We start from the raw sequence: 25,497 nt of genomic DNA, 5'->3' as shown, positions 1-25,497 counted from the left end.
TGCAGACAAAAAATTTCAAACCAAAATTGATTCTAGTATTATTGATGTAGGACGGTACTGTATCATACCTCTATGAATATAAAATGTCTTGTACCTGCTTTAGGATACATAGTAGGGACCGTGCTTTATCAGAGCTACATCTGATGATATTACTCTAGAATATTTTCTTTCCAGATGACGATTAAGATGCTAATTAAAAAAAAATGGTCCCAGGTACCAAAACAGCAAGAGAACTTTGCTGTTTTCTGGATATTATTCTTTTCTTTGTTTTTTGTTTTGTTTTGTTTTTAACAGAAGTTTTATAGAGTATTTTTTCTGTGTTGAGACCAATAATTTAGAGGATACATGATTTTTACTGACCCACAAGTTCAAAGTCTACCAGGACTGGGGTCATGTAGAACACAAGAGACATTGACATATTAGTAGGATGTTATGGAAATCCAGAATAAAGTTGTTAAACACTGGTCTAGATAGTGCAGAGAGAGTTGCTATAGCTCTTGAATAGGTTCTCCTCACAGATACTTTTTCAGATCTTTATACATTTAGAGTAGGTAAAAAGTGAAACCTATTTTTAGGCTGCTTTAGTTTTTTCATACAGAGCTGGCTAAGCAGAAGATAGGAAAGGCTTTTTAAAAGAAATGGATAGAATCCAAAATCTCTCCCACAGCAGAGCATTTCCATATTCCACCAGAAAGAATTTTAGTTTTCTCTCTTTATTCTCACAGGGATTTGCTTCTATTTGTCATAGTTCATTGGTCTATCACAGAACTCATATGTTAGAGTTGTTTAGTAAGTATTCGATATATTTAAGTGAGTTTCACAATTTTAATATGATTTAATGTATGGTAATTTATTTACTTGTAAAAATTTTAATATAATTGCATGTGAATAGTGTAGCATCTTTCAGATTTTGCTACAAACTAGATAATTCTAAACATGTGACCTAACTTCTTACGATTTTTTGTCAACTCAAAGCAGAAACATTCCAACAGAATTATTTTACATTTCTTAATTAAGTAACATTTTTATTTTCTAGTGATTTAGTATAGTTTTAAAAATGTAATAATTATTTGGTACATTAAAGTAATAATTATCACTTTTAAACTACAACTCATTCAATACTGAAAATATTTATTTGCAATTAATCTTTAAAAGTAAGAATATAAAGATCACTTCCAGTTCTAAAATATATGGGATTCCCTGAAATTACTATTTAAATTTTATTTATTAAGCCATGAATGATTATTCTGGGAGAAATAATACTTGGCTTAAGATTGATCCATTTAATACAACTATATCATTCCAGCTGTTAAACTTCTATTCATCTCAATACAATTAATGGAAATTAAGTTCGTTATTTGATTTGGAGATCATATGAATTTTTCATTTTTATTTGCAAACGAATTGTTTCAACTAGGAAACATTGTAACCAAAAGGCTTAAACTATTTAGGAAAGTTTAATTTGACATGCATATAATACAAATTTACAAGTGATATGTTTTATTGAACAAAATATTACTTTCTGTTTGTGAGAAGCACATTATATACCTCAAGCTGAGTGTTTGTAGAGAAATATAAACCTTAAATATATTGAAATTATAATAATATAATATAATAAATTTGTAGTAGAATTTAAGAAAACAGAATGAATTTTACTGTGGTACTTTAAACATTAGCTAAATATAAAATATTACTGAATAAATGATGAAGAAATCAGGAAATGATAAATAAGACTGAAGAAAATATTACTCTCATAAATTTAGTTGTCTCTGAATTGTTCTATTTCTATAAAAAATAATAGTATTATATTTCTGATGGACTTACATGTTTAGTGTCTTCCAATGTAGATTTTTTGTTTTTGTTTTCCCAGTTCTGGGAATTGAACTCAGGACCTTGTGCTTGAAAGGCAGGGGTGGCACCACTGAGATACATGCCTGGCCCCATAATGTAAGGTTTTAATAGTATATTTCACTATTTTATTTGTCTATTTGTTTTTATACTGAAGTGGTTGAGCCTATTTTCATCATGGAAATCTATTTTTCAAAAAACGATGATATTCTATATTTCTTCTCATTGAGTTTATTGGTACATTTTAGGTATACAGTACAGTTACATTCATCATTGGGATCTTATGCCTTTATAAAACAAGTCTTGGTTCTCATTTTGCCCCTTGTCCCTGCCCTCGCTTTTCCCCCTCCTCCCCTCCCCATTTACAAACACTTTATTTCCATCTTTTCATTTTCTCATATTTTTTTCTTTTCCCTTATTTCCTTTCCCCTACCCTTCCCACTTCCCCTACAACTACACAGATGATATTCTACTTTTAGTTTTGTATTTGGAATGTTAATGTCATCTATAAGAAGATCAAGTTATTAAATAAGGATTAGTAGATGCTTAAGTAATAAAGAAATTCAATCACATTTGTTTCTCTTTTTCACCAACCTAGTTGCTTACATTAGTTTGAGGATATATACTTGTAGTTTCTTAAGTGTTAGAAAATTTTTATACATTTTTATATAATATATATTGGTGCTACACTAGACATACTATATGCATATGCAATATTGTGAATATATTAATAATGAATTATTATAATATAATATATATTATAAATATTATATTATAAATTATATATTATAAATATTATAAAGCATACTACAAAATTTTACCTGGAGTAAGAGTTATAGCTGATATACTTTAATGTAGTTAAATTCACAAAATTCAGAGATGAAACTTTAAAATAAAAAGTGTTCAGTGAAATTCAAAGTTAAAAGGAGATATAACCTGTCATAACAAATAAATAGTTTTGGGGCTAGGGATTTAGCTCAGTGGCACCCTGCTTACCTCACAAGTGCAAGGTCCTGAGTTCAATCCCTGATAACCCCCTCACATTTTTTTGTGTGCATGATTTCTATTGTTATTTCAATGTCTACTTTTTCAAAAAATAATTTTATTGGTACATTTAAGGTATACAATGTAATGGCAATCATTGTTGCGAATTTGTACCTTTAACGAATCAATCTCGGTTATGTATTTTTCCTACTCTCCCTTCCACCCCTCCCTCCCTCCTTATCTACAAACACTTTGCTTCCATTCATTTTCTCATAGTGGTTCCATTCCCTTCTTTCCTTTCCCCCGTCCCTTCCATTTCCCCTTCCCCCTTGTCCCTTTTCTTCCTCTTTCATATTATCTATTTGAAAGCATACATTCTTATTGAAAAGAGTAGCCATTGTTGACCATAAAAGAATAAAAGATACCAATGGGGAAAATATTAAATTTGTCTTCTAATAACAATAAAAGCAATAATCATTAATGCCATTTCAGCATTATCTCTAAAATCATGTAATTTACAAAAAGATTCGCTCAGTCTTCCTACTAAAATTATTGGACATATGTACTTCCTAACCATCAAAATTCAGTGTATTCTGGATTTTTCTCAAAGACCTAAAAGGTTAAAATTGTTTTGAGAAATTTTGGAATTCCCCATTTGTTGCATTTATAACATAGAGCATGAAAGATGAATATTTTGGGGAGATGACAATGTATATCTAGTATTTGGCTTTTTGGCAATAGGATCTTTCAGTGTCCAATGAACTTCATTTTATTGCAACTTAAGAGTAAACTTGTAATGGAATAAAGAAAAAAGGAATTACTGAAAGATGTCTCAAGCAAAATTGAACAGAAATAATGCAGCGTATATATCAACTTTTGCTTTTTAGTTTTCATTTATCTAGGATCAAACTTTTTGTTTTGTTTTGTTTTGTTTTTTTGAGACAGGGTCCCAGTGTATAGTTGAGACTGACCTCGTAGCCCAGGCTGGTCTCGAACTCACAGCGATCCTCCTGCCTCAGCCTCCCGATTGCTCGGATTACAGGCATGCACCACCACGCCCAGCTGATCAATTCGGTTTTGGAAATAAAAATCAAAGTTTCAAATCAGATGAACAGTTTATCATTGTGTTTTCATCTTAGTCATCTATAGTTAACAATTTCTGTAATATCAAGAAAGTAAAAATTACCTATTTTTGTCATAATGTTTTAAAATCTATCCAAGTTGATATGAATTATTTGTTGGCAAAATAATAATTGAGTGTGAAAATTAACATATTGGCAAGCTAAGGAACTGCGGGCATTCCAGACAAGTCTTGCCTTTGAATCTCATTTCATGTTTCCTGCCTAAACATGATCATCATAAATTAGATAGGATTTGACTGATCATTAGTCTGTGGGCATGTACTAACATTCAAATGTGTAAAAAGAAATAAGGTTCTAAAAGAGTTTTTTTATTTTTCCACCAACACTGTCAATATATATTTTTTCTTTTATTAGTATAGTTTTGCAACACTACTGATGTGCATTTTGGAGAACTGTTATATGCATAAAACATATCTTGACCATTTTCTTTTACTTTATCCTTCTGTTCTTTATCTGCCTCTTCCCCCAACCCTTTCATCCTTTCCCAAAATCTGCCATCTTGTTTTCTACCATCTCTCATTTATTATATTCATTCATTTATATTTTAGATTTTCATATAAGAGAAACCATGTCAGTATTTTTCAATTTAATGAAGTAGCTGTGGTAATCTAGTTCAGAAAATATTGCTTTTGTCTGTCTTTGTTACTTAGATTTGCCATCCAGCTGTGTCTTGCTATCATCCTCAGCCCCTTTCTAACACACACCTAACACTGTCCTGCTTCTCTCACTTGTGCTGTTGAAAACTCATTTTTCTAAGTAAAATAATTGCCCTTCCATGATTGCAGAAGGCAGCCAGTTACCCTGGAAAGATCAATGTGGTACCAAGTCAGGTCAAGACAAAATATGTACTTTGAACTTTTAATGATTTTGACATTTTTCAAACTAAATTTTTCTTCAATATCTTGCATTGCCTGAGCTTTTTATTACTTCTATAGCAAGACCACAATATTTGTCAACTATTCCACTTCTGATTCTCATTCCGTGCTTTCCCTTCTTCTCTTTCTTACCCCTATGTCTCAATCTTCTTAATATTTTAATATCTACAAGGTGTGATCAGAAAAAGGGTGAATGTTTAAATTTTAAAAATTATTACAGTAAAAATCATACTTCCATTAAATCCCCTCAAATCTTCCCACTTTGAATACACTTATCCCATTATTCATGTCACTTTCTGAAGCAGCTCTGGAAGTCTTCTTTTGTGAATGTCTTTCGTTAAGCTATCATGGCCTTTTCTGTGTCCTGAGTCAAAGCAAAATATTTACCTTTCAGGGTCATTTTGACTTTGGGAAAAGGCAAAAATTGCAAAGTGCCATATCTGATGAATAAGGTGAATGAGGGTACATTCAATCTTTTTACAAATCTGTCTTTCTGTTGGATGGCACTTGGCATCAGCATTCACACTATTTTGGATCACATTTTATAAAGATGTGAAAGAGGAGTTCCAGAATTGCCTCAGAAAATAGTAAGGACAATGGTATAAGTGTATTTGGAGTGAGGGGAAGTATTTTGAGGGGGAATAAAACCAATGTATCTTTTTCTGCAATTACAAAAAAATCGGTAGTCAATGCATAGTTTGATCACAGTGTATTCAGACTCCTGGTAGCACCTACAATAATGTGGGGAATATTATTGTTTTCTTTTTTCTCTAGATTCCATGGAATGCAAATTCTAATTTTACTACAAACTAAGTAATCTAGTGTTTAAATTGTGTCCCACCATAAATTCAAGTTGGAGCCCTAAGTACTGTATTTGGGACTTTTAGGGATGAGGCTAAGGTTAAGTCAGGTCACAAGGCTGAAGTCGTGATTCAATAGGACTGGTAACCAATAATAATAATAAGATATTTCTGGAACACACCCACAAACATAAAAAGGCTAGTGAGGACACACTGAGAAAGCAGTTATTGGCAAACAAGGAAGAAAGGTCTCACCAGACGGCTGCTTTCCCAGTAGCTTGATTTTGGACTGCCAACTCCTAGAACTCTAAGAATGCAAACATTTTTTTTTTCATAGTTCGAACTGTGACACTTTGTTCAATTTATAGTATGCTTATATTGCATCCTAAATGACTTAAAAACTCTACGTTGCAGTTTATCTTCCTATTATTCTTACATTTTTTTGCTTAACTGAAACATTTGATTTCCTCAGATTACTTTATTAGAGATGCCTCCTTTTGTAATTCTCTGAAATGAGGTAATTTTTTATTTTATTCCAGCTTCTAGGTCCATATAACTGATCTGGAACTTTCCTTATTTGAAGTAAAGTTTATTTTCATAGTCTATATATTTATTTAGGTCTTGCCTATTCATTGAAATTATTCAAGAATTTCTGAATCTCCTTCATTTTTTCTCATTAAACTTGGACTTTTTGGCTTATGTTTCTTTTAGAGATCATTCTTTTCATTAGTAACCTTAAAAGTTCACAATTCCCAAAGTTAATTTATCCATTTACTTGATTTTTTATTACACTTTACCACCTCAAAGTGGTATTACAGTTGTTTTCTATAAAGGCCCTGCACTCTGTGTAACACTAATGGTTTAAAAATATTTCCCTTACATCCATCATCTTAGCATTTTTTAAGAATACAATATACAGCTGATGCTAGAACCAGACAGATCCACTTATGCACAAATATTTTTTTGAGATTTGTGATAATTTGTAAAAACTGGCAGAGAAACTACAGTAATCCATATAGAGACAATAAGTAAAATGTATATTGTAAATTGACAAGTATATAATAATCTAGTTTATCATTTACTACCATAAAATGTACACAAATTTGTTAAAAAGTTCATTTCTCAAATCTTATGCAACCAAACACAAATCATATATAGCACCATTTTTGATCAGAGAAATGTAAATAAATCTTAAGTTGTAATATTAAACCATAACTACTTGAAAGCAGTTGTAGTAATACTGTACTACTCATACTTTCATATTCACCTCCTATTTCTATTGTGTTGTTCATGTGTTGCAATTATCTACTTAAAACACAAAGTCAAAATTCTCCCTGTGACCAGTGCATCTCCCCAGAGAACATGTATCACAGCAAAGTGATCTCTTCAAGTTATCATATATTTTTACAATATATAAGGCAAAGCACATAAACTATGTTAATTGTTTATTGGTAAAAGTTCTAGTAAACAGCAGGCCAATAGCAATTAAATTTTTGGGGAGCCAAAATTATATGCAAGGTTTTATTGATACAGGGAGTGTGGAGTACACTCCAGAGAGTCCACGTTAGCCCTACCTCTGCCCCAGCCTTTGTTTCCTTAAAACCCTGGGAGGAGTTGCAGCCACAGCCGCTGGTCTTGTTCATTAGCCTTGTCGGCACCAAGCTCAGAACCATGGACAGCAGCCCAGGCAGCCAAGACTCTGAGGGCCTTCATAGGGGACCTGTGGGAACTCACAAAGTGGTCACCTCAATAAGTTTCAGGAAGAGCAGAATGGTTCAATGTAAGATATGGATATGGCTTCATCATTAGGAATGACACCAAGTAATGTAATTGTATACTAGACTGCCATAAGAAGAACTCCATAAAATACCTTTGGAGCATCAGAGATGCACTAACAGTGGCATTTGATGTTGCTCATGGAGAAAAGGATGGAGCCAGAAAATGTTCTCATAGGAATTCTCAAGGCAGTAAATATGCAGAAGAAAGGAAATCTAGGTGATTTCCATGTTTTAGAAATCCTGCCCACAATTACTAGCAGCATTCCCAGTGAGACTGGAGAGGAGAATGAGGGATTAGAGAGCATTGCTGAAGACCTAGCCACACAATGCTGGGCTAGCTGCAGGCAAATTTTCTACCTTACTACATGCATCGACTATGGTTTTTGGCCATGAAATTCAATCCTTTAGACAAGAGTCAATGATGGGGGAGCTGATAACTGGGGTATAGAAGCAAAGAGCCACCGGTGAGACACAGTATATAGTGTAGTTACAGACCAAAATTCCAAAGGGAATTCCCTATTGCCTAGGAAGAGAGGCAGTGAAGAGGATGAGAGAAATCAAGGAGAAGAGACTTAAGGTCAGCCAACACTTCAGTGTCTACACTCTGGCAATTTCAACTACCAATGCATCTTCCCAGAAGCCTTGAATCACAAGGTGATTGATTTACTATATTATAGCTGGGACACAGTACCTGATACCCACAACGTAAAGAAGGAGAGATTTAGTTCGCATTTTCAGTCTTTGGTAGGCTGATTCTAAGGAGTAAATAGCATAGGGAAGGATTTAGCAGAGGAAAACTGCTCACATCATCGTGACTTAGGAAGTAAAGAAACAAGAGAAGAGCTAGATAGGGAGATACAGTCTCACAGATTACAACCTCCCCTGACACCACCAGCCGTCCGCACCTCCTAACAGCAAATCAAGTAGAGTGTACCGAGGATCCAGTCACCTCCCCAACACATGAGGCTTTGGGGGAAGACCCAAGATTGAAACCATGACAATGACCAAGACAAATGGAACTGATCCTCCTGCTGAGAACTCATCTGCTCTGCACTGGAGAGGGTGGGAAGTGCTGATTAAATGCCAGCTGACCATTTCTACCATCACCGGACATTCAGCAGGAGGAAATGAACTTGAAATTGCAGCAACTAGAAATCAGCAAAGGATCAAACGAAGACCTCATATGCTTGGCCTTTGCCTAATGAGAAATTGTCATTATCTATGCAAACTGGGATTTTTATTATGTTTTACCTAACAATGTATTGATTTTTTGTAAAGACCAATGTTTTTTTTAAAACAAAAGCCCATTTTTTCTCAATAAATATTAAAGTCTTTGAAATTGTTTCATATCTAGTCAAATTAATATCTTTAAGAACTTCATTTTTATTTGCAATAAAAGTTTACAACTTGAATTTTTCATAAATAGCCTAGAAGCACGTGCTAATAAGCGTGATAAATAATTGAAGTTACATGTGGATTTTGTGTAAGGCTCAGTGCTCTTCACCACTATGTTGTTTAAGAAAAGATCAATTATATTATTACCAACTATAGTCAACACACTGTATAAAAAAATCTTTTGAATTTACTCTTCCTATTTAGCTGAAATTTTTTATCCTCTTATCAATATCCTTCCCAATCCTGACAAACTTCACTAGCTCCAGATAAACACCGTTATGCTTTCTACATCTGTGAATTCTAATTGTTTAGACTCCACATATAAATGAGATCATATAGTATAGGTATCTGGTTTATTTCCCTATAAAATAACTATGAGATATGCATATATTAATTAGGTAGATTCATTTAACAATGTCTATGTATTTCAAAACACCATTTTGCACATGGTTTGCACACCTTGTAATTTTTGCTGTCAATTAAAAAACCAAAGACATGCAAAAGTATATTTTCATAAGTTGTATTTCTCCCTTTAAGAAATAGAGTTTAGTTCCCCATTTTGAATGTGGTCTGGGATTAGTGATTTATTAGTAACAAAATGATGAAAGTGATGGAACACAGTGTAATCCCTGAAACTAAGTCATTAAAAGCATCATCTCATTCCTTGTTCTCTTTCTTGGGTCCCTAACACTGAGGAGAACAGCTGCTAAGTGCTAATGTCGTGAAGATACTCCCGGAGTCTGTAATGACTTGACTGGGCCACTGGTTGCCTAGCTATGTGGTCACAAATTATGTTGGGGCTTGTTCCAGTGTGTATTTCTGGATGATATCAGCATTTGAATTTTTGTGCTGATGAACTGTGCAAACAGATCTTTTGGAGTGTGTGTGTGTGTGTGTGTGTGTGTGTGTGTGTGTTTGTGTGTTCCAAACTTTGAACAGACTGAGTAGACCTAAATAGAAGAATGAAATAGAAAAACCAAATTTTGTAATTTTTGAATTTATTGTCTGCCTCACTGATGAGCTGGGATATACCTCTTCTTGTCCAGTCCTGTGTTCTCTTGGTCCCTAGGCCTGTAGACTTGGACTGAAATCTACTGTCTGCTATTAACTAATAATCTCTTATGCCTCTGTACTGTACCACTGGTTTTCTTGGGCCTCCAGATTGCAGAAGGCAGCCAATGAGTCTTTTTAGTTTCAGTTTTATATTGCCTCACTGATGAGCTGGGATATACCTCTTCTTGTCCAGTCCTGTGTTCTCTTGGTCCCTAGGCCTGTAGACTTGGACTGAAATCTACTGTCTGCTATTAACTAATAATCTCTTATGCCTCTGTACTGTACCACTGGTTTTCTTGGGCCTCCAGATTGCAGAAGGCAGCCAATGAGTCTTTTTAGTTTCAGTTTTATATATAAATGGTTGTCAGGCAAATTCAGTTGATTTAGAGAATTGGACACTATCTTAGGGAAGAAAAGAGAAACCTTAATCTGACCTCTCAGTTCTGGCTTGAATAACTATATTTTATTTACTTAAATAGAGATACCTAAAGGAAGGACAATTCGGGAGGAAAAACTATTAAAAAATGTTTGGCAAACCTATTTGACCTCATACCCTTGAGATAATGTCAGTAAAGCAAGAAGCAAGAAAACAGTCTAGAGTGCAGGGAAATCAGGGCTGGAGTTCTAAATTTGGAACCAAACAAATACAACTGGTAATGTAGGAGCTGCACTGGTTCCCTTTGACAGAGAAAGAGCCTGGACACAAATCTTGTGCTATTGTAGCATTTGGAGAGCAGGTGAAAAGGGGACCCAGAAAAGAAAATTGAGAACTATTGCTCAGAGAAGAGGGAAAAACTCAGAACAGTGTATCCTGAAAGTCAATTAGTATATGTGCTGCTGAAGCGAGCACTGGAAGGCAATTAGTGAGTTTACTAAAGGCAAAGAATCTTTAATATTTGCTGCTTTTGAGACTGTGACCATAGATGTCCATTTATCCACTGTATTCGGCAATGGGGTTATAACTGATAGCTCCAAGCCCATGGAGTATTATGAGTTAAACAAGACTTAGATGTATAACTGACTTTTAAGTACTTTGTAATTTTTGAATTCTAATATACCTTTATTTGAGGCATCTATTTCATTTGCCTCCTCCCCGCAAATCGTTTATCCTCTTTTTTTTGTTTGTTTATACTCTTCGTATTCACCTTGGATTTAAGAATCTCACAGAAGAGAATCTTCAATTTAATAGATGCAGAAAAAATATTTATTGAATTAGAATGTGAATTCTTGCACAGCCCATAAAGAAATTTTCACAATAGAAATGAAACCAAGCCATAAAGGATATTTTAAAAATTCAGTGAAAAATTATAATCTTTTGAGAATGACTTTTAGGTATGAAACGTTCCTTTTCCTGTTCTAGTCCTTTCAAAACCTACTATGTTAGAAGGAATTTTTTACATTTATAAAACCAAAATCAATAAAGCCTATTGGATGTACAACTATTACAGATCATTAGATGACTGATTTTCTTACTCTGTCTAAAACATACCTCTTATCTAAACAAACCAAAACAAAAAATAACAGAGCAGAAAGAAATAAAACAAAGCCTAGGTAAAATTCTTGGAATTGCCGAATTGTTGGTTTTCATTTTGTTTATTAGTGTATATAAGTTATATAGAATAGTGGGCTCCATTTTGACATATTCATACATACATGTAACATACTTTTATCAGTCTTCTCTTGTTACCCTTCTTCCTCTTGAAGTTTCAACATGAAAAAACCAAAACGTTAAAAGTAAGTGTCATAAATTAAACCCTAAAGCACGGTTCACAGTCATCTTTTCCTGATTAACCAAAAAATATTCAGAACATGTTTTAAAAGAAGTGTTTTAATTTTAAGAATGTAGTTATTGAACCTGTAGAAGACATTTTAGAGAAATTTACTCACTGCATTTTTCAGATTCTACTGTGGAAAGAGACACTTTGGGTTTCTTCTAAGTCAGCACTGTGCAAACTCAAGAGAATATTAAATGTAGTATTTTCTAGCTCTATTAAATATTCAACAGTTTTCCCTCTGTTGTTTCTATATCAAGGACAAGTCCTGTAAGTCTTGCACTGAAAGTTCTGAAATGAGTTAAATAATCTATGAAAATATCCACTTTCTTTCTGTAGGTAGAAAATACAGACTAAAAAGTGAGGGGAAAAGAAAAACCCAGCTCAGACCTGTTTGTTCATGCAAGTTACATAATTTTCTAGATATGTTAGTCTCAAAATGTGTGGTTATTTTGTCCAAATAAGGCACAATTCATTTAATCTGATCCCACTTAATCAGTTCTCTTTGTTTATGTATAATTGCTTAAAATATACCATGTATTTTATAAGGACTTTGAACACTGCTATATATAAAAACCTGTAAATCAAATAAAGTAATAAAAGCTGAGGAATTTTGTTCTCCTGAATTTATTGATGACCAAAATTCAGGGTGTGCACGTAAACGTGTTTTTGCATATATGTATATAAAAAAAACACTTTATAGGAACATTCTACTATTTCTGTTGCATTTGTACTCAATAGAGTTGAAAACTTACCAAAAAGGCACAGAGAAGAAACATGTTATATGTCAGAGGGCTTTATCTCTAGTTGCTAAATTTCAGTTTGGTTTTCTGTAAAATGGCCTAATGGCCTCTTATGTAATATGATGGTTGGAGTAAGTGGAATGACTATACATTTTTATATTTTTAAAGAATTTTCTGATTACTATTTTCATTATTCATTTTTAAAAGGAAAAGTGTACAACTTATACTTGAAGATTGCCACACTTCTTATAAATTACATGCTGGCATCTTAAAACAGTTATGGTTTCTTTATTTTCATTTATTGTTCTATGGAAGTGCTGTCAATTGCATATAGCTGAATTTCTTTCTTTCCTGGTACCCTTAAGGACTGTATATACCCAGGTAAATCTGAAGGGTAGAATTGGTTAAAAACAATAAAAAATACACAATTACCACTGTGTGCTGTTTGTTTGTAGATATTAAAAAATCCTATGAGTAAGACAATTTTAGCAATTTTAGCATTCAAGAATATTTGACATTAGCATTTACTATTAAGCTCTTACTTTTATATCAAAAATGTGTTTTGGGACCATTCTTACCTAAGTAGCTTTTTTAGAATTTAAATTTTGGAATGATTTGTCCTAATCTCTGTGAATGAGTCTAATTTAAACCCTTCTGAGTACAGTAATGTGTGTTGGTGTGTGTATGCTCTTGACACTCATGCTTTTTAGTACTAATTTGTTAATTCTTTGGAATCTACATTTTCTCCTCTTTCTTTACAAAAGATCCTTTCATAAAGGGAACCTCTGAAGGGCTATTTATCCCCTTCAACAGATATGTTTCAATCTTTGTACTGTGTAGATTGTCACTATTAAACTGCTTTTCCTTTTCCTGGAAGCTTTATCTTGTCTTTACGTCCTTGACATCGTCACACACACTGACAATCTTTTTCTAAGTTTGTCTTTTCTGCATAGTTTATACTTTCCTTTCAATTCTATTCTGTTTTTTTCATGAACCATTCTTAAAATCTTTTTGTGGGCTGTGGATGCATACGAGTTAAATATTTTTTATGTAGCTGTAAGCTGTAGTCTATGCCATTATTTCTCAATATTTACTAAGTATCATTTCCAGATTTCTGTGAATATTGAGAATTTCTTAGGCTAGAGTTCACTTCATGATATTTTAAAATTATTAACATACTAAATTCATGGTTTATTGATTTAATAATGTAGTAAGGCAGAGAATTGTGCTAAAGATCACCTTGGAGACCTTGTGACTGTGTATGGAATCATTTGCTGTTCATATTAGTTGCATATGAAAGGGCTAGAAGACTTCTGTTATCCTGGGTTAGAAAATTACCCAGTGATAGGAGAAAACATGTTTTCAATGAGAAATAAAAATATAAAAATAAAAACAGTTCTAAAGCAAAAAATAAAGCAAGCAAAGTGGCATTGTTTTACATTGTTACAAGTCTCTTTCATGTCTGGCTTAACGTAAAATGGGTGAATTGCCTTACCAGCTTCTGCACTGATTATGTTGAGAAGCCACATGTCATGTATGTAGCCTTGTGAAAACCAAGGAGGGACAGAGAAACTAGGGACAGAGAAAGGAGAGGAAAGACAACCCTGCACTGTGACCGGAAAACGAGTCTTAACTTTACAGACCCCATCTTGGGGCCACTAGGAGCCTTCAGACTACAATTCGCTATCCTAGACAGAGTTAAACTGCAAACACAAGCAACACTAAAACCCTTTGTACTTCTAATTACATAGCTAATCAATGCCCTCCAAATTTCAAATAAGTTTTCTATATCTTTTAACCAAATTACAATTTACAGAGGGGAGTGAATTTACCTCTTTTCTGTGAAGAATTTACAACTATTTGTAAAAGTGCCCATTACTTTCAGGCAGAGGAGAACTTGAGACTCTCATGTTTACTACTCACAAATGCAAATGGGGATGCCTGCTGGAGCGAAACAGAGTAGATGGGAGGGCTCCTGACTGAAGTAGAAAAATGAATTAATGTCCACTCCCAAAAGACATGATGTTGAGAAATAGGGTGTATTGAAACCTCAACCTCAGTGTGTGGCTCCATTAAAGTTATGATTGGGTATAGCTGGGGAGAGCTTGGCTACCTGGGAAAAATGTCATGCTTCTAGAAAGAATTTTTGAACAAGGAGATATGGAAAAAAAGGAATAAGAATTTTCTAACTGAAAGCCATGGATGCTTTGGTGTACAGGGATGTGGGCCAGCAAATGTAGTACTGTAGGGAAACAGGCCTGTGGCACTGTGAAGGGTGTGCTCTAATTCTGGTGCACAGTTCTAAAAGAAACAGATTTATCAGTTAGTGCATGTCTTTGGCAGGAGGTTGTAGCTAATCACTTTGTTTTACTTTCTAATTTCACCCTCCCTTACTTTCCTCACTGTAAACCAGTTAAAAGCAGGCACTTTTGAATACTTCATTTTAGAAAGTAGTATCTGGTCTTAAGAAAAAATATGATGAGATTCACGTATTTCTAATCCTACATGGTGGGAAGGTTTTTATTCTAATAAGAATCATCATTTATATTAAATTCATAAGAGTATATCAAAGATGGAAATCTGTGTGTAGCTTCATATAATTGGAAATTGGGAAACACAATTCTGGCTTACATCATAAAATTATAATATATAATTTTTAAAGTCATTCTTATTGAGAATTGTGCAATTTTTCTTCATTCTAATGAAACAATTATAAGAAAATTTCTATGAAATATATTAGTTACAAAAATAATTTTAATCTCATTATAAATACTAGGGGAACAAAATGATGCTGTACATTCATAATTGAGTATTTTTAATTCTAGTTACCTTTTTATCATAATTAATTGTGATCACACTAATAATGGACATATTCAAACTTCCCTTGCCTGTAGAACATAAAATTTCACTTGGGTGGGAGTGGATAGCTTTTCAGTCTAACCAAAACAACTATAATTTCAGTCTGTGGCACAGAGATGAAAATGTTAGGAGTATAATATATTTATATAAAATGGTTGAAGATAATTTATCAAGAACCACACAGTAAATATCAGTGGCCAAAAGAAACAGTTGGTTATATTTTCTTTATTTGAAGGATGAGAAATATGCTTTATATCAGTTTCTTTTCCTCTCTATATAATATATGTATGTCTCTATATGCTATGCTTGCATATACAGTATATATTCATATATATATAAAGATATTTTAAGTATATGTATATGTGAAATAATGTGTGTTGTACAAAACCAAATTTATATATAGATTCCCGAGGCTTAATCTTTTCCATCAATTGCTGAATGTAGCAATCATATATGACTCCATTTTTTCAAAGATGAAAGCTCAACAATGTAATTCACCACTATAAATGTAGTAAATTTGTGAATTTACCTTGAAATGATAAAACTTGGGTTATGAAATTTGATTTTATCAATTTTATAATTTCATATAATTCTAACTCTGCATGGAGGCACTAGACACTTGCCTCTAGCTGTCCTTGCTTGGCTGGCCCTTGAGGAAAGAATTACTAATGAAAGGGATTTTTTTAAATCTCTCAGGAGATCACGGTTCTGTAAACAGCACCACATTCATTAATTATGCCAAGGCTGGTATTTGAGTCTTGAAAATATGCACATTCAAGAGAACTTGGTAAGTTTACAATGCTATAGGAAAGAAGAAACATGAACATATTTCAAATGCATAATTCCTAAAGACTAAGAAAATCACCTTACTGGTTGTTCAGTATGATTTGTATTTAGTCCTCTCTTGGTTATTATTTTCTTTTGAATTTTCTTTTTAAAATTAAACCTATAAAATGTGATTGAAGATTTTGTAGAAAACTCAGCTTTGCTGACAAGATTCCCCATTAGCAACACCCTTCTTTACCTGAAGTAACTCTTGTACCCAGATATAAACATTATCAATATTATATTTTTGGTTCATTTGTTTCCTTAGCTGTACATAAAGGAAGACATGTAACTTGTGGTCACATGGAATTAGAAATAAAAGTGTGAAAATCACTGCCATATTAGTGATACTGGCTTATGGGAGTACAAAGAATGGATACTTGATCACTTTGGCTCATAGCTTTGAAATTCTGGGATTTGTAAGTTGTACAACTCAGTTTTATTTTAACACAAACATGAAAGAAAAAAATAAAGAGAATAGTTTCAGGGATTTAGCTTAGTGGTGCTACTGCCTGCTTCGCAAGTGCAAGGTCCTTAGTTGGAGCCCCAGTCCCCCCAACAAATAAACAAACAAATAGATAAATGCCCCCATTTACATTTTCTCTCTGCCTGTGATACTTAGTTATTCACATAGAAGTGTATTGATATAATAGCCTCCGTACAGAGCTTGGTGTCTAAGGGTTTCCTACTGAGATCCATGGTGTGAGGAAAAGACTTTTGAACACTTTCTGCAGTTAAACACAGACCCTGAACTTACAGACTTACAGCAGAAAAATTTCTACTTATTAGTTTCATAAGCCAATATTTAAACAGGATTTTCCATCCTAAAACTTCTTGGAATGATGCATCAGTTCTGTAAATTCAGTCAACACGAGGCACCTCATCAGGGTGGAAAGCTTTCTAACATTTTAATTATTCAATATGCTTGATTTTATTTTCATTCAATGCCTATAAGAATTTGTAGTATTTTCGAAATGGAAAATGAAGAGACAAATGGCAACGTGGCTTTTCCTCAACTCCTCCTTGACATATTCTTTTATAAGAATAGATGGAAACTACTACTGGCAACATTTTGGCCAATGAACTAATTCAATTGGCCTTTGTTCTACAGTTGACTATTTTTGATTTGATATTCATGCTCTATTGTTTAATTTCTCTTATTTCCTTCTAATTAACATCATTGTAATTCCCACTGCTTTATGGTTTATCTTTTTTCTCATTTACTTATTATTTTATTGCATTTCTACCATTCAATCCATCTATCCTGCCACATTAAATGCTAATGACTGTGCCAGGAGCAGGAGCTAAAATAATACATGAAACAAAATTCCATTTCTTAAAGATCTCTCAGTTTAGTGAAGGAGAAAGACAAATAAATAAAATCTCTTTCCCTTTCTTCTTTTCATTTTTAATTTCTTTTTCTTAATATTATTCAATATAATCTCATTTCTTACTCATCCCAGCTCTATTCAGTGAGCAAAAAAAAATATCATTTTTTTATAGCCAAATAACTTAAAATTAAGTTCAGGTAAAGTGCATCAAGTCTTGGCTAATGCAATCTAATTGTTTACCTCAGGCTAATCCTAGGTCTTCTAAGCTCCTAAGGTCATAGGTTCACTTGATATTCAAATTAAGCTGCTCATAAATTAAACTTCTATTCTTTCCAGGGAAAGCTCTGCACTCTTCCAAAACCTCTAAGGATTTTCAGGGGGACTAAATTTCTTCTGATGGCTTTCACCTTCAATTCATTTGAAAATATTTTTAGCACATGTTTGCAATGTATAATGCTTACGTTAATCTTGAGGACCTGGAACAGATAGGTATGGCATCTTGACCACTTTTACTCTCCTCTCCCTCCTCACCCAGATCCCCTTCCCATATCCAGAGTTTACTTCTTTGTTTTTCACTATTTGTATTTTATTTTGCTTTTTATATCATTTATATTATGATTCTTTTCTATTGCAGAACACATATTTAACCTTCTTTGTTTCATTTTTTTTTCACTTAGTATTATGGTCCTCAAAAATTCCTGGATATCTTGCCTTCCATGGGTGACTTCTCACATCTTTTTTGCCCTCTCTTGTAGTAGGATTCTCTTAATAGACTAAAAATGCGCATAAATTAAAGACTATTCCAATTTGTTTGGTAATGTGTTATCAATCTATTAAAAAACTCATTTGAAGTTGGTTTTCAAACTTTTAGCATGTGTTGTAATCACCTTGAAAATCTCAAAAATGCTGATTCCTTCTGCCTACACAAGATGGTCTCTTATCTCATGTTAAAGTAACAAATTCACATTTGTGTACATTTTCTGTGTATATTATAACACACATTAGTTCTGTACAACCCTTTTATTCCAGAAATCTGGGTAATTCAAGTTATTTCCAAAGACAAGATGATTCATGTTATTTACAAGTATGTTCCAGCCATACGTGTGTTAAGACTGTTAAGCTTTTTCTAACAATATAATAATAATTATAACTCAACAAACATAACTACCAGATTCTATAAGTTCATATTGAGGAATGACTATATTTTAAAAAATATACTAAATTATTTCTAGCATTTGCCTAGTACTTTCAATTGAAAACCATTTTAATATGTCCTTTATCTTTTTATATCATTTCTAACAACAGAGCTTAATAGTTAGACTAGTGAATTCTGTACCCAACAAACCCAAAGTAGCGCTACCAGGGTGTAAATTACAATGTAGCCATATGGTCTCACATTAAAACGCATAATAGGATTAACCTTAAAAAAGGTAGAGTGTGTTTGCCAGGTTAGGATTTAGGCATCACACTCTGTGCAACACAGGAAAAGGTGGAACCTGTGATACTCGTGGTGTTACAGCCAAGGGTCACTTGAGAAAGTAAGATGAAAAGCCCAGATCTTTATGGATAAAACTTCTTATGTGTGTGATACATAAAGACACCCTTTCTACCAGGTAGACCTCTATTCAGCCCTCAGACTTCAGTCCCTGGCCATTTGGTCAGAGATATCAAAGACTTTTCAGTTTTAACATCATTTTTGATCCTTTCAAAGTGTCCAATATTATTTTCTTTCATTGCACTTAGGGCAATCATAATCAGGTAATTTTTATGTGATTGATGAATGTCATGTCTGTGCCTCTAGTAGTACATTGTGAATTCCTCAAAGGCAAGGATTAGGTTTGTAAACTTCTGCTAAATTAAGAACCTAAACTGTGGGCTGGCATAGAGCGACATGCACAGTGATTGGATGAATGCGTGCATGGAAGAAAATAACCTGACTAGAAAAGGTCCTGTGTTTTGTATAGACAAATTGTTTTGTTTTACGGATGTGGTGAGCACATTAGGATTGATTTTAAAAGAGTAAAATACTGAGAAGTCTTACCAAATTCAGCACATTAATGTAAGTGGAGTTTGACACTGCAAAGTTAGATTAAAGATGATGATTGAACAATTAGAAACATAAAATAAGGTTGTAGCTTAACTGTTTTGTATTCTCTACCTGCCTTGTTGAGGAAGAGATTGTGCACGAAAACTTTTTGAAGCATAGCCTGACAAGCTGTAGATTTAAGGTGAGGATTTTGGGGACTATGGGTGGGAAGAGTCACAGGTACATATTAGAATTTGTTTTACTGTTTCTTTTTTCTCTTTTTTAAAGTACTTGCTATGTAGTTCAGATTGGTCTTGAACTCCCTTTGTAACCCTGGCTGGGCTGCAATTCTCAGAAATCCTCTTGCTTTAGCTTCCAAAGTGCTGGGATTTCAGTCACCACGTCTGGCCATATTAGGGTTCTAATGACAAAAGAATTTAGTGGAACGAGATCCAAACAGTGTTCAGATATGTAGATAAAATTATGATTGACTAATGAGTAGTTTATGAATAAATTAAAATGAATTGTCTTAAAAGATATATTTTAATCCATATATGGTCAGAGTTATACCATCTTACCACAACTAGTTGATTAAAAAGAGAATTATATGTTTATTTGTACAAAGTGAAAACTATGAAAAATGGTGTTTTGCAATATATCTGGAAAAGCTACTTAAAGAGGTCATAACGGAAAAACAAGGACAATTGGAAAATATGCGGAAGCAAGTCAAAGCCACAAAAATGACAGTTATATAATACCAAAGGACGAATTCACTAACTGGCACAGCAGAAAACAGTTCTATAATTTGGGATGATTCTTTAAAGCAGATGGTTACAGTCTATCTGTCAGAACTGGCTGAGCCCCTAGTCAGTGGCATTTTTGAGAAAGAGATGTTAGGGGACAACATCATCTTTGCATACCTTATTATTTCTAAATGAGAGCTTCCCTGCACTTGATTATTTTTTGTCTTCTGAAGAGTTCCTCTGTGTAGACAATCATCAAAGAACTCTCTGTTGTTTGGTGTGCTAAACCTGAGAGCATTAAGACAGTCCTAGAAGTCGGCCAGCTCTTATAACGGCTCTAGCACTGACAGCAAGTGTCATTCACTTACACCACTCGATTTCAATTTTCAGATCTTGAATATTAAGAAATATGTGATCCTAGCCTAAATAAGTGATTTTCAACATGTTTGTTTTTGCCTTTGAGAGTTTGACTAGGTAAGGAAGCAGAATCTGGCAATGAACTCATCTGGTTAGTTACTTAGGTCTATTGTTTTGTATCTTAGGTTCTAGGAAAAGAGACTTAACCTCCTGTCCGGGATTAATATTACTGAACCAAAAAATGAGGTACTAGTAATTTTGTTATGTGGAGTAGTATGAATCATATAAATTTATTTCAATAGTGCCTGGTACTAGTCAGAACTCTATAAATGGCAACTCTATTAGTGGTTATATGTTTATTAATATATTATTGACTGAAAAAAAAGAGTTGATTTAAAAATTATAACTTTATAATTTGTTATTCTACTTTAAAATTTTTTAATAGAGTAAGAAATTTGTCTTTTAACTTGTTCTTTAATTTGATTTCTCTTCAGACTTGTTTCCTTGTGTTTCCTCCCCAGATTTTGCTCAGTTGGACAAATCTTCACCTTAAATTGATAAAATTGAATAGAAGAATATATTACAATTTTTATGTTTATATATATCATGGTGTCAAGTCTATTTTATTCATAAATGGAAACCTACAGATATATTTGTTTGGCTTCCAAATTTTCCTCTGCATATAATGTAATTTATTTTTATAAAATATAAAATTTGATTTGACAATAAGGTTACTAGGAACCCAAACATCTGGAGCCATGGTCTAATTTCTTTTTTTTTCCTTTTTCAGCATATTATCCCTTAAAATTTTTTCAAAATAATTTTGTGTGCTCTATTTACAGGTTATGTTTTCTTACCTGAAAGCATCAAGAATTTATTTTCCAACATAAAAGAAAACTATGCCTCTATACAAGCTAAAAACAAATCTAAGCCCATTATATTTATATTCTAATTAATGTTACGTACATAACTCTTCTTTTACTTGAATGACATATCAAATGAAATCTTCAAATATGTTGTTTTCTGTTTAAAAGAACTGATGCTCTTAGATTTGGATCAAAGTATATCGTGGTTCAGGTCACTCTCTTTTATTTCTTTTTCTTCTACAGTTTATTGCTTTTGCTTCTTTATTCTTCATCTTGGTTTCAATCACAACCTTTTGCCTGGAGACACATGAAGCTTTCAATATTGTTAAAAACAAGACAGAACCAGTCATCAATGGCACAACTGTTATTTTACAGTATGAAATAGAAACGGATCCTGCCTTGACATATGTAGAAGGAGTGTGTGTAGTGTGGTTTACCTTTGAGTTTTTAGTCCGTATTATTTTTTCACCCAACAAACTCGAATTCATCAAAAATCTCTTGAATATCATTGACTTTGTGGCAATCCTACCCTTCTACTTAGAGGTGGGACTCAGTGGGCTGTCATCCAAAGCTGCAAAAGATGTCCTTGGCTTCCTCAGAGTTGTAAGGTTTGTAAGGATCCTGAGAATCTTCAAGCTCACCCGTCATTTTGTAGGTCTGAGGGTGCTTGGACACACTCTTCGAGCTAGTACAAATGAATTTCTGCTGCTGATCATCTTCTTGGCTCTAGGAGTTTTGATATTTGCTACCATGATCTACTATGCCGAGAGAGTAGGAGCTCAACCTAATGACCCTTCAGCTAGTGAGCACACACAGTTCAAAAATATTCCAATTGGGTTCTGGTGGGCTGTTGTGACTATGACAACCCTGGGATATGGGGATATGTATCCCCAAACATGGTCAGGGATGCTAGTGGGAGCCTTGTGTGCTCTGGCTGGAGTGCTGACAATAGCCATGCCGGTGCCTGTCATTGTTAACAATTTTGGAATGTACTACTCTTTGGCAATGGCCAAGCAGAAACTTCCAAGGAAAAGAAAGAAGCACATTCCTCCCGCTCCTCAGACAAGTTCACCTACATTTTGCAAGACAGAATTAAATATGGGCTGCAATAGTACACAGAGTGACACATGTCCGGGCAAAGATAACCGACTTCTGGAGCATAACAGATCAGGTAAGCCACAATTTCAAATGCATGTTATTACTTTATAGACCAGTATGTCCCTTAGGTGAAGGCAGCCAGTCTCATTTTTTGCAAATGTTTATAAGTTTTCAGTCCTATTCCTTCATAAAAATGTGTGTTTGTGACAGGCTTCTAGATAGTTAGATGGTAACATTTCTGAATGGATCCCAAATAGAAGTCTGCATAGCTGGTCTACAGAGTGCTCTTGCTTTAGTGGGAATGCCTTTTGCTGATGGTGCCAATATTTTCTTTTGCCTGTTTGTTGCTTCTTTGTTTCTTTGTTTCTCTGCACGATGTGATGATATGATATTGGCCATCTTCCATCCTTCATTCCAAAATGTTGATCTCCATATTTTTTGGCTTGGTGTGTTTGTCTCAGTTTTATCTCTGCCATATGGGGCTATGCATCTCAACCTAACTCACAAGAAGTTATTTAAGAAGAATGGATGCTTACATATCAAAGGTCTAAACACCAAAGAGGTGATATGGAAGATAATTCTTTCAATAACAAAGCTCTTTCTTACTAATATTGTGGATTATTAAATTTTCATTGCTCTTAAATTTGGTAGGTCATCTCAATATAGTCCCTTTGGTGAGGCAAGATACCAAGTAACATTAACAATCCATAATTATTGAGGAAATAGACTATCTACTTTGGCTAATCAATGGCAGAGTTGAATTTCTCTGTGGATTTCTTTTTATTCACTATGCTTTGGACTCTGCTCCCATTTGGGACTGAATTTTGGTGAACTTTTTTTTGTGTGTGTGAGATTATCTGAATCCCTATTCCCTCCCTTTCTGCAGATAATCTGGCATTGATTGCTTCTAAATTGATATTCAGAATGCCAAAGTCACTGGCAATAATGTCAGTTCTAATCTATCATATCTTGCACAGATAAACCACTTTGAAGTATAACAATATAAACAGATTTTTATATATTATGAAAATTTAAAAAGTATATTCATTCCCTATGACTTACGTGTATTTCAAGATTTTCCTATGGAAAAATGACTTGTGAGGATACCATGTGAATAATTTTGTATCATTTTGAAATAATACCAATTGGCAAAACAAGCAAACTAATGAATGAGACAGGTGCTATTTTTCACCCTCCTTAGTTTCCAGACATTTTTGAGACAAACAGAACAAAAACGTGGCTGGAGCTGAACTGCTATTTAAGTATTTTATTCACAGTTCCTATTTTCATTTAGTGATTGCTCTGTAAATTCTGTCAATATATATATATCTGAAGACTGTTAAGAATGTCTTTAGGACAGGGGGAGTTCAGTTGTTGCTGTTCAACTCATTACAGTGCTCTCAGAGTATCCATGCAGAACCTTTAAGAAGGGCATGGAAAAAGAGAAAGCACGCTCATCTTTGGTAAACATTGTAATGAGAAGCTAGTATTTAGGCCATTAGAATGAAAAAGGCTTTAGCAAGAATACAGAAGTAAACAGTTATTTCAAGGGCATTTAGAGAAGTTGATCTATTTCCACTGTATGTGCAATAATATTTTACTACTTCAAAATTGAGTACCTGGACATAAAGTGTTTGTGCATTAGGATTTTTATTAATATTTTTGGAAAAATTACATTCATAAAATAATAAAAGAACTGCAAACAAAAATATTTACTTAACTCTTTTCTTAAAGTCTTCACTTTTAAAGATTCCTACTTATAGTAGTTGAGTAGCATGTAACAAATTGTAAGATAAGTTCTGTGCTAATTCATTGTCCCACTTTCTTTGTGCTACTACTAGTGGCATAAAAGCCAATTATCTATTAGACAAAATCCAGAAAAGGAATCACAATTTCCAAAGAACATTTCTATCCTTTACAATACATTTCCATTTTGCTCCATGTAATATTTTTGTGATGATTCTTTTTAATTGTGATGTAATTATCGTGTTTTGTATACTGAGTGACTGGACTATGGGCATATGGTGTAAACTCTTTGTACTGTCTCATTTCCTCATCCATCATTGTCTGTCAATGGGCATGGTGCTGTGACCAGTGTTATCAGGTGACGACAGTACAGGAAGTGAGCCGCCATTATCACCCCCAGAAAGGCTCTCCATCAGACGTTCTAGTACCAGAGACAAAAACAGAAGAGGGGAAACATGTTTCCTACTGACGACAGGTGCTTACACGTGTGCTTCTGATGAAGGGATCAGGAAAGGTAGGCATGCATTTAATCAGATCGTAACAGGTGACTTAGCAGTTACATAAGTGCGGGAAATATTCGAAGTCTTGTAAATTGCTCATTTGTCATTTTCTGGAAAAGACTGCATGTGGTGCTCTTTTCGTCCCACCATCACATTTCCATTCATTATAAACATTTAAAACTACTGCTCATAATAGATGATTGATTGTCATATCTGAAAGACCTTTCACCTTTTTATCTTTCTTCTGATTTTCCATTTGTCTGTGAGCACAATTTTAATGGAATAAGTAAATAAATATTAAATTACTCATCTTATTATTTTAATATAATGTACCCAGCTGTCCTTAAGGGATCTTTTTTGCTACAACAAATAAAACTAATTGGCTCTATGAATATATTTGATAAGTAATTGATGACTATAAGACAATGATAATTGTTTTTTCTAATTAAAGTTCTAAACATATTCTAAATCTCTTATGTAATACTTCAGCAGTTTTTATCAGTTGTTTATCTGAATGTCTCAAAGTTATGAAAGTAAAAACTCCTTTGATATCTTTTTTGCTACAACAAATAAAACTAATTGGCTCTATGAATATATTTGATAAGTAATTGATGACTATAAGACAATGATAATTGTTTTTTCTAATTAAAGTTCTAAACATATTCTAAATCTCTTATGTAATACTTCAGCAGTTTTTATCAGTTGTTTATCTGAATGTCTCAAAGTTATGAAAGTAAAAACTCCTTTGATATATAT

The 25,497-nt window shown here is 33.5% G+C and overlaps 1 protein-coding gene across 9 annotated transcripts in view; it reads left to right on the top strand.

The window, feature by feature from the left end:
* Kcnc2 (potassium voltage-gated channel subfamily C member 2) overlaps positions 1-25,497 on the top strand; it is a 177,467-nt gene that overhangs the window by 144,678 nt on the left and 7,292 nt on the right. For 4 of the 9 annotated variants that reach the window (XM_010639590.2, XM_010639589.2, XM_010639586.2 and 1 more), the window contains exons 2-3: positions 21,641-22,568; positions 24,591-24,755. In XM_010639590.2, the coding sequence (XP_010637892.1) occupies positions 21,641-22,568; positions 24,591-24,755 (1,093 nt within the window). Of the gene's footprint in view, positions 1-21,640; positions 22,569-22,956; positions 23,058-24,590; positions 24,756-25,497 lie in introns of all 9 variants that reach the window. The other 5 variants (XM_010639592.2, XM_010639591.2, XM_010639593.1 and 2 more) reach the window with 3 other exon arrangements.

This window comes from Fukomys damarensis, unplaced genomic scaffold (assembly GCF_012274545.1).
Source record: "Fukomys damarensis isolate Sample0158 unplaced genomic scaffold, DMR_v1.0_HiC HiC_scaffold_15, whole genome shotgun sequence".
In the NCBI taxonomy this organism is placed as follows: domain Eukaryota; kingdom Metazoa; phylum Chordata; class Mammalia; order Rodentia; family Bathyergidae; genus Fukomys; species Fukomys damarensis.
This window is presented reverse-complemented; position numbering and strand designations above follow the sequence as displayed.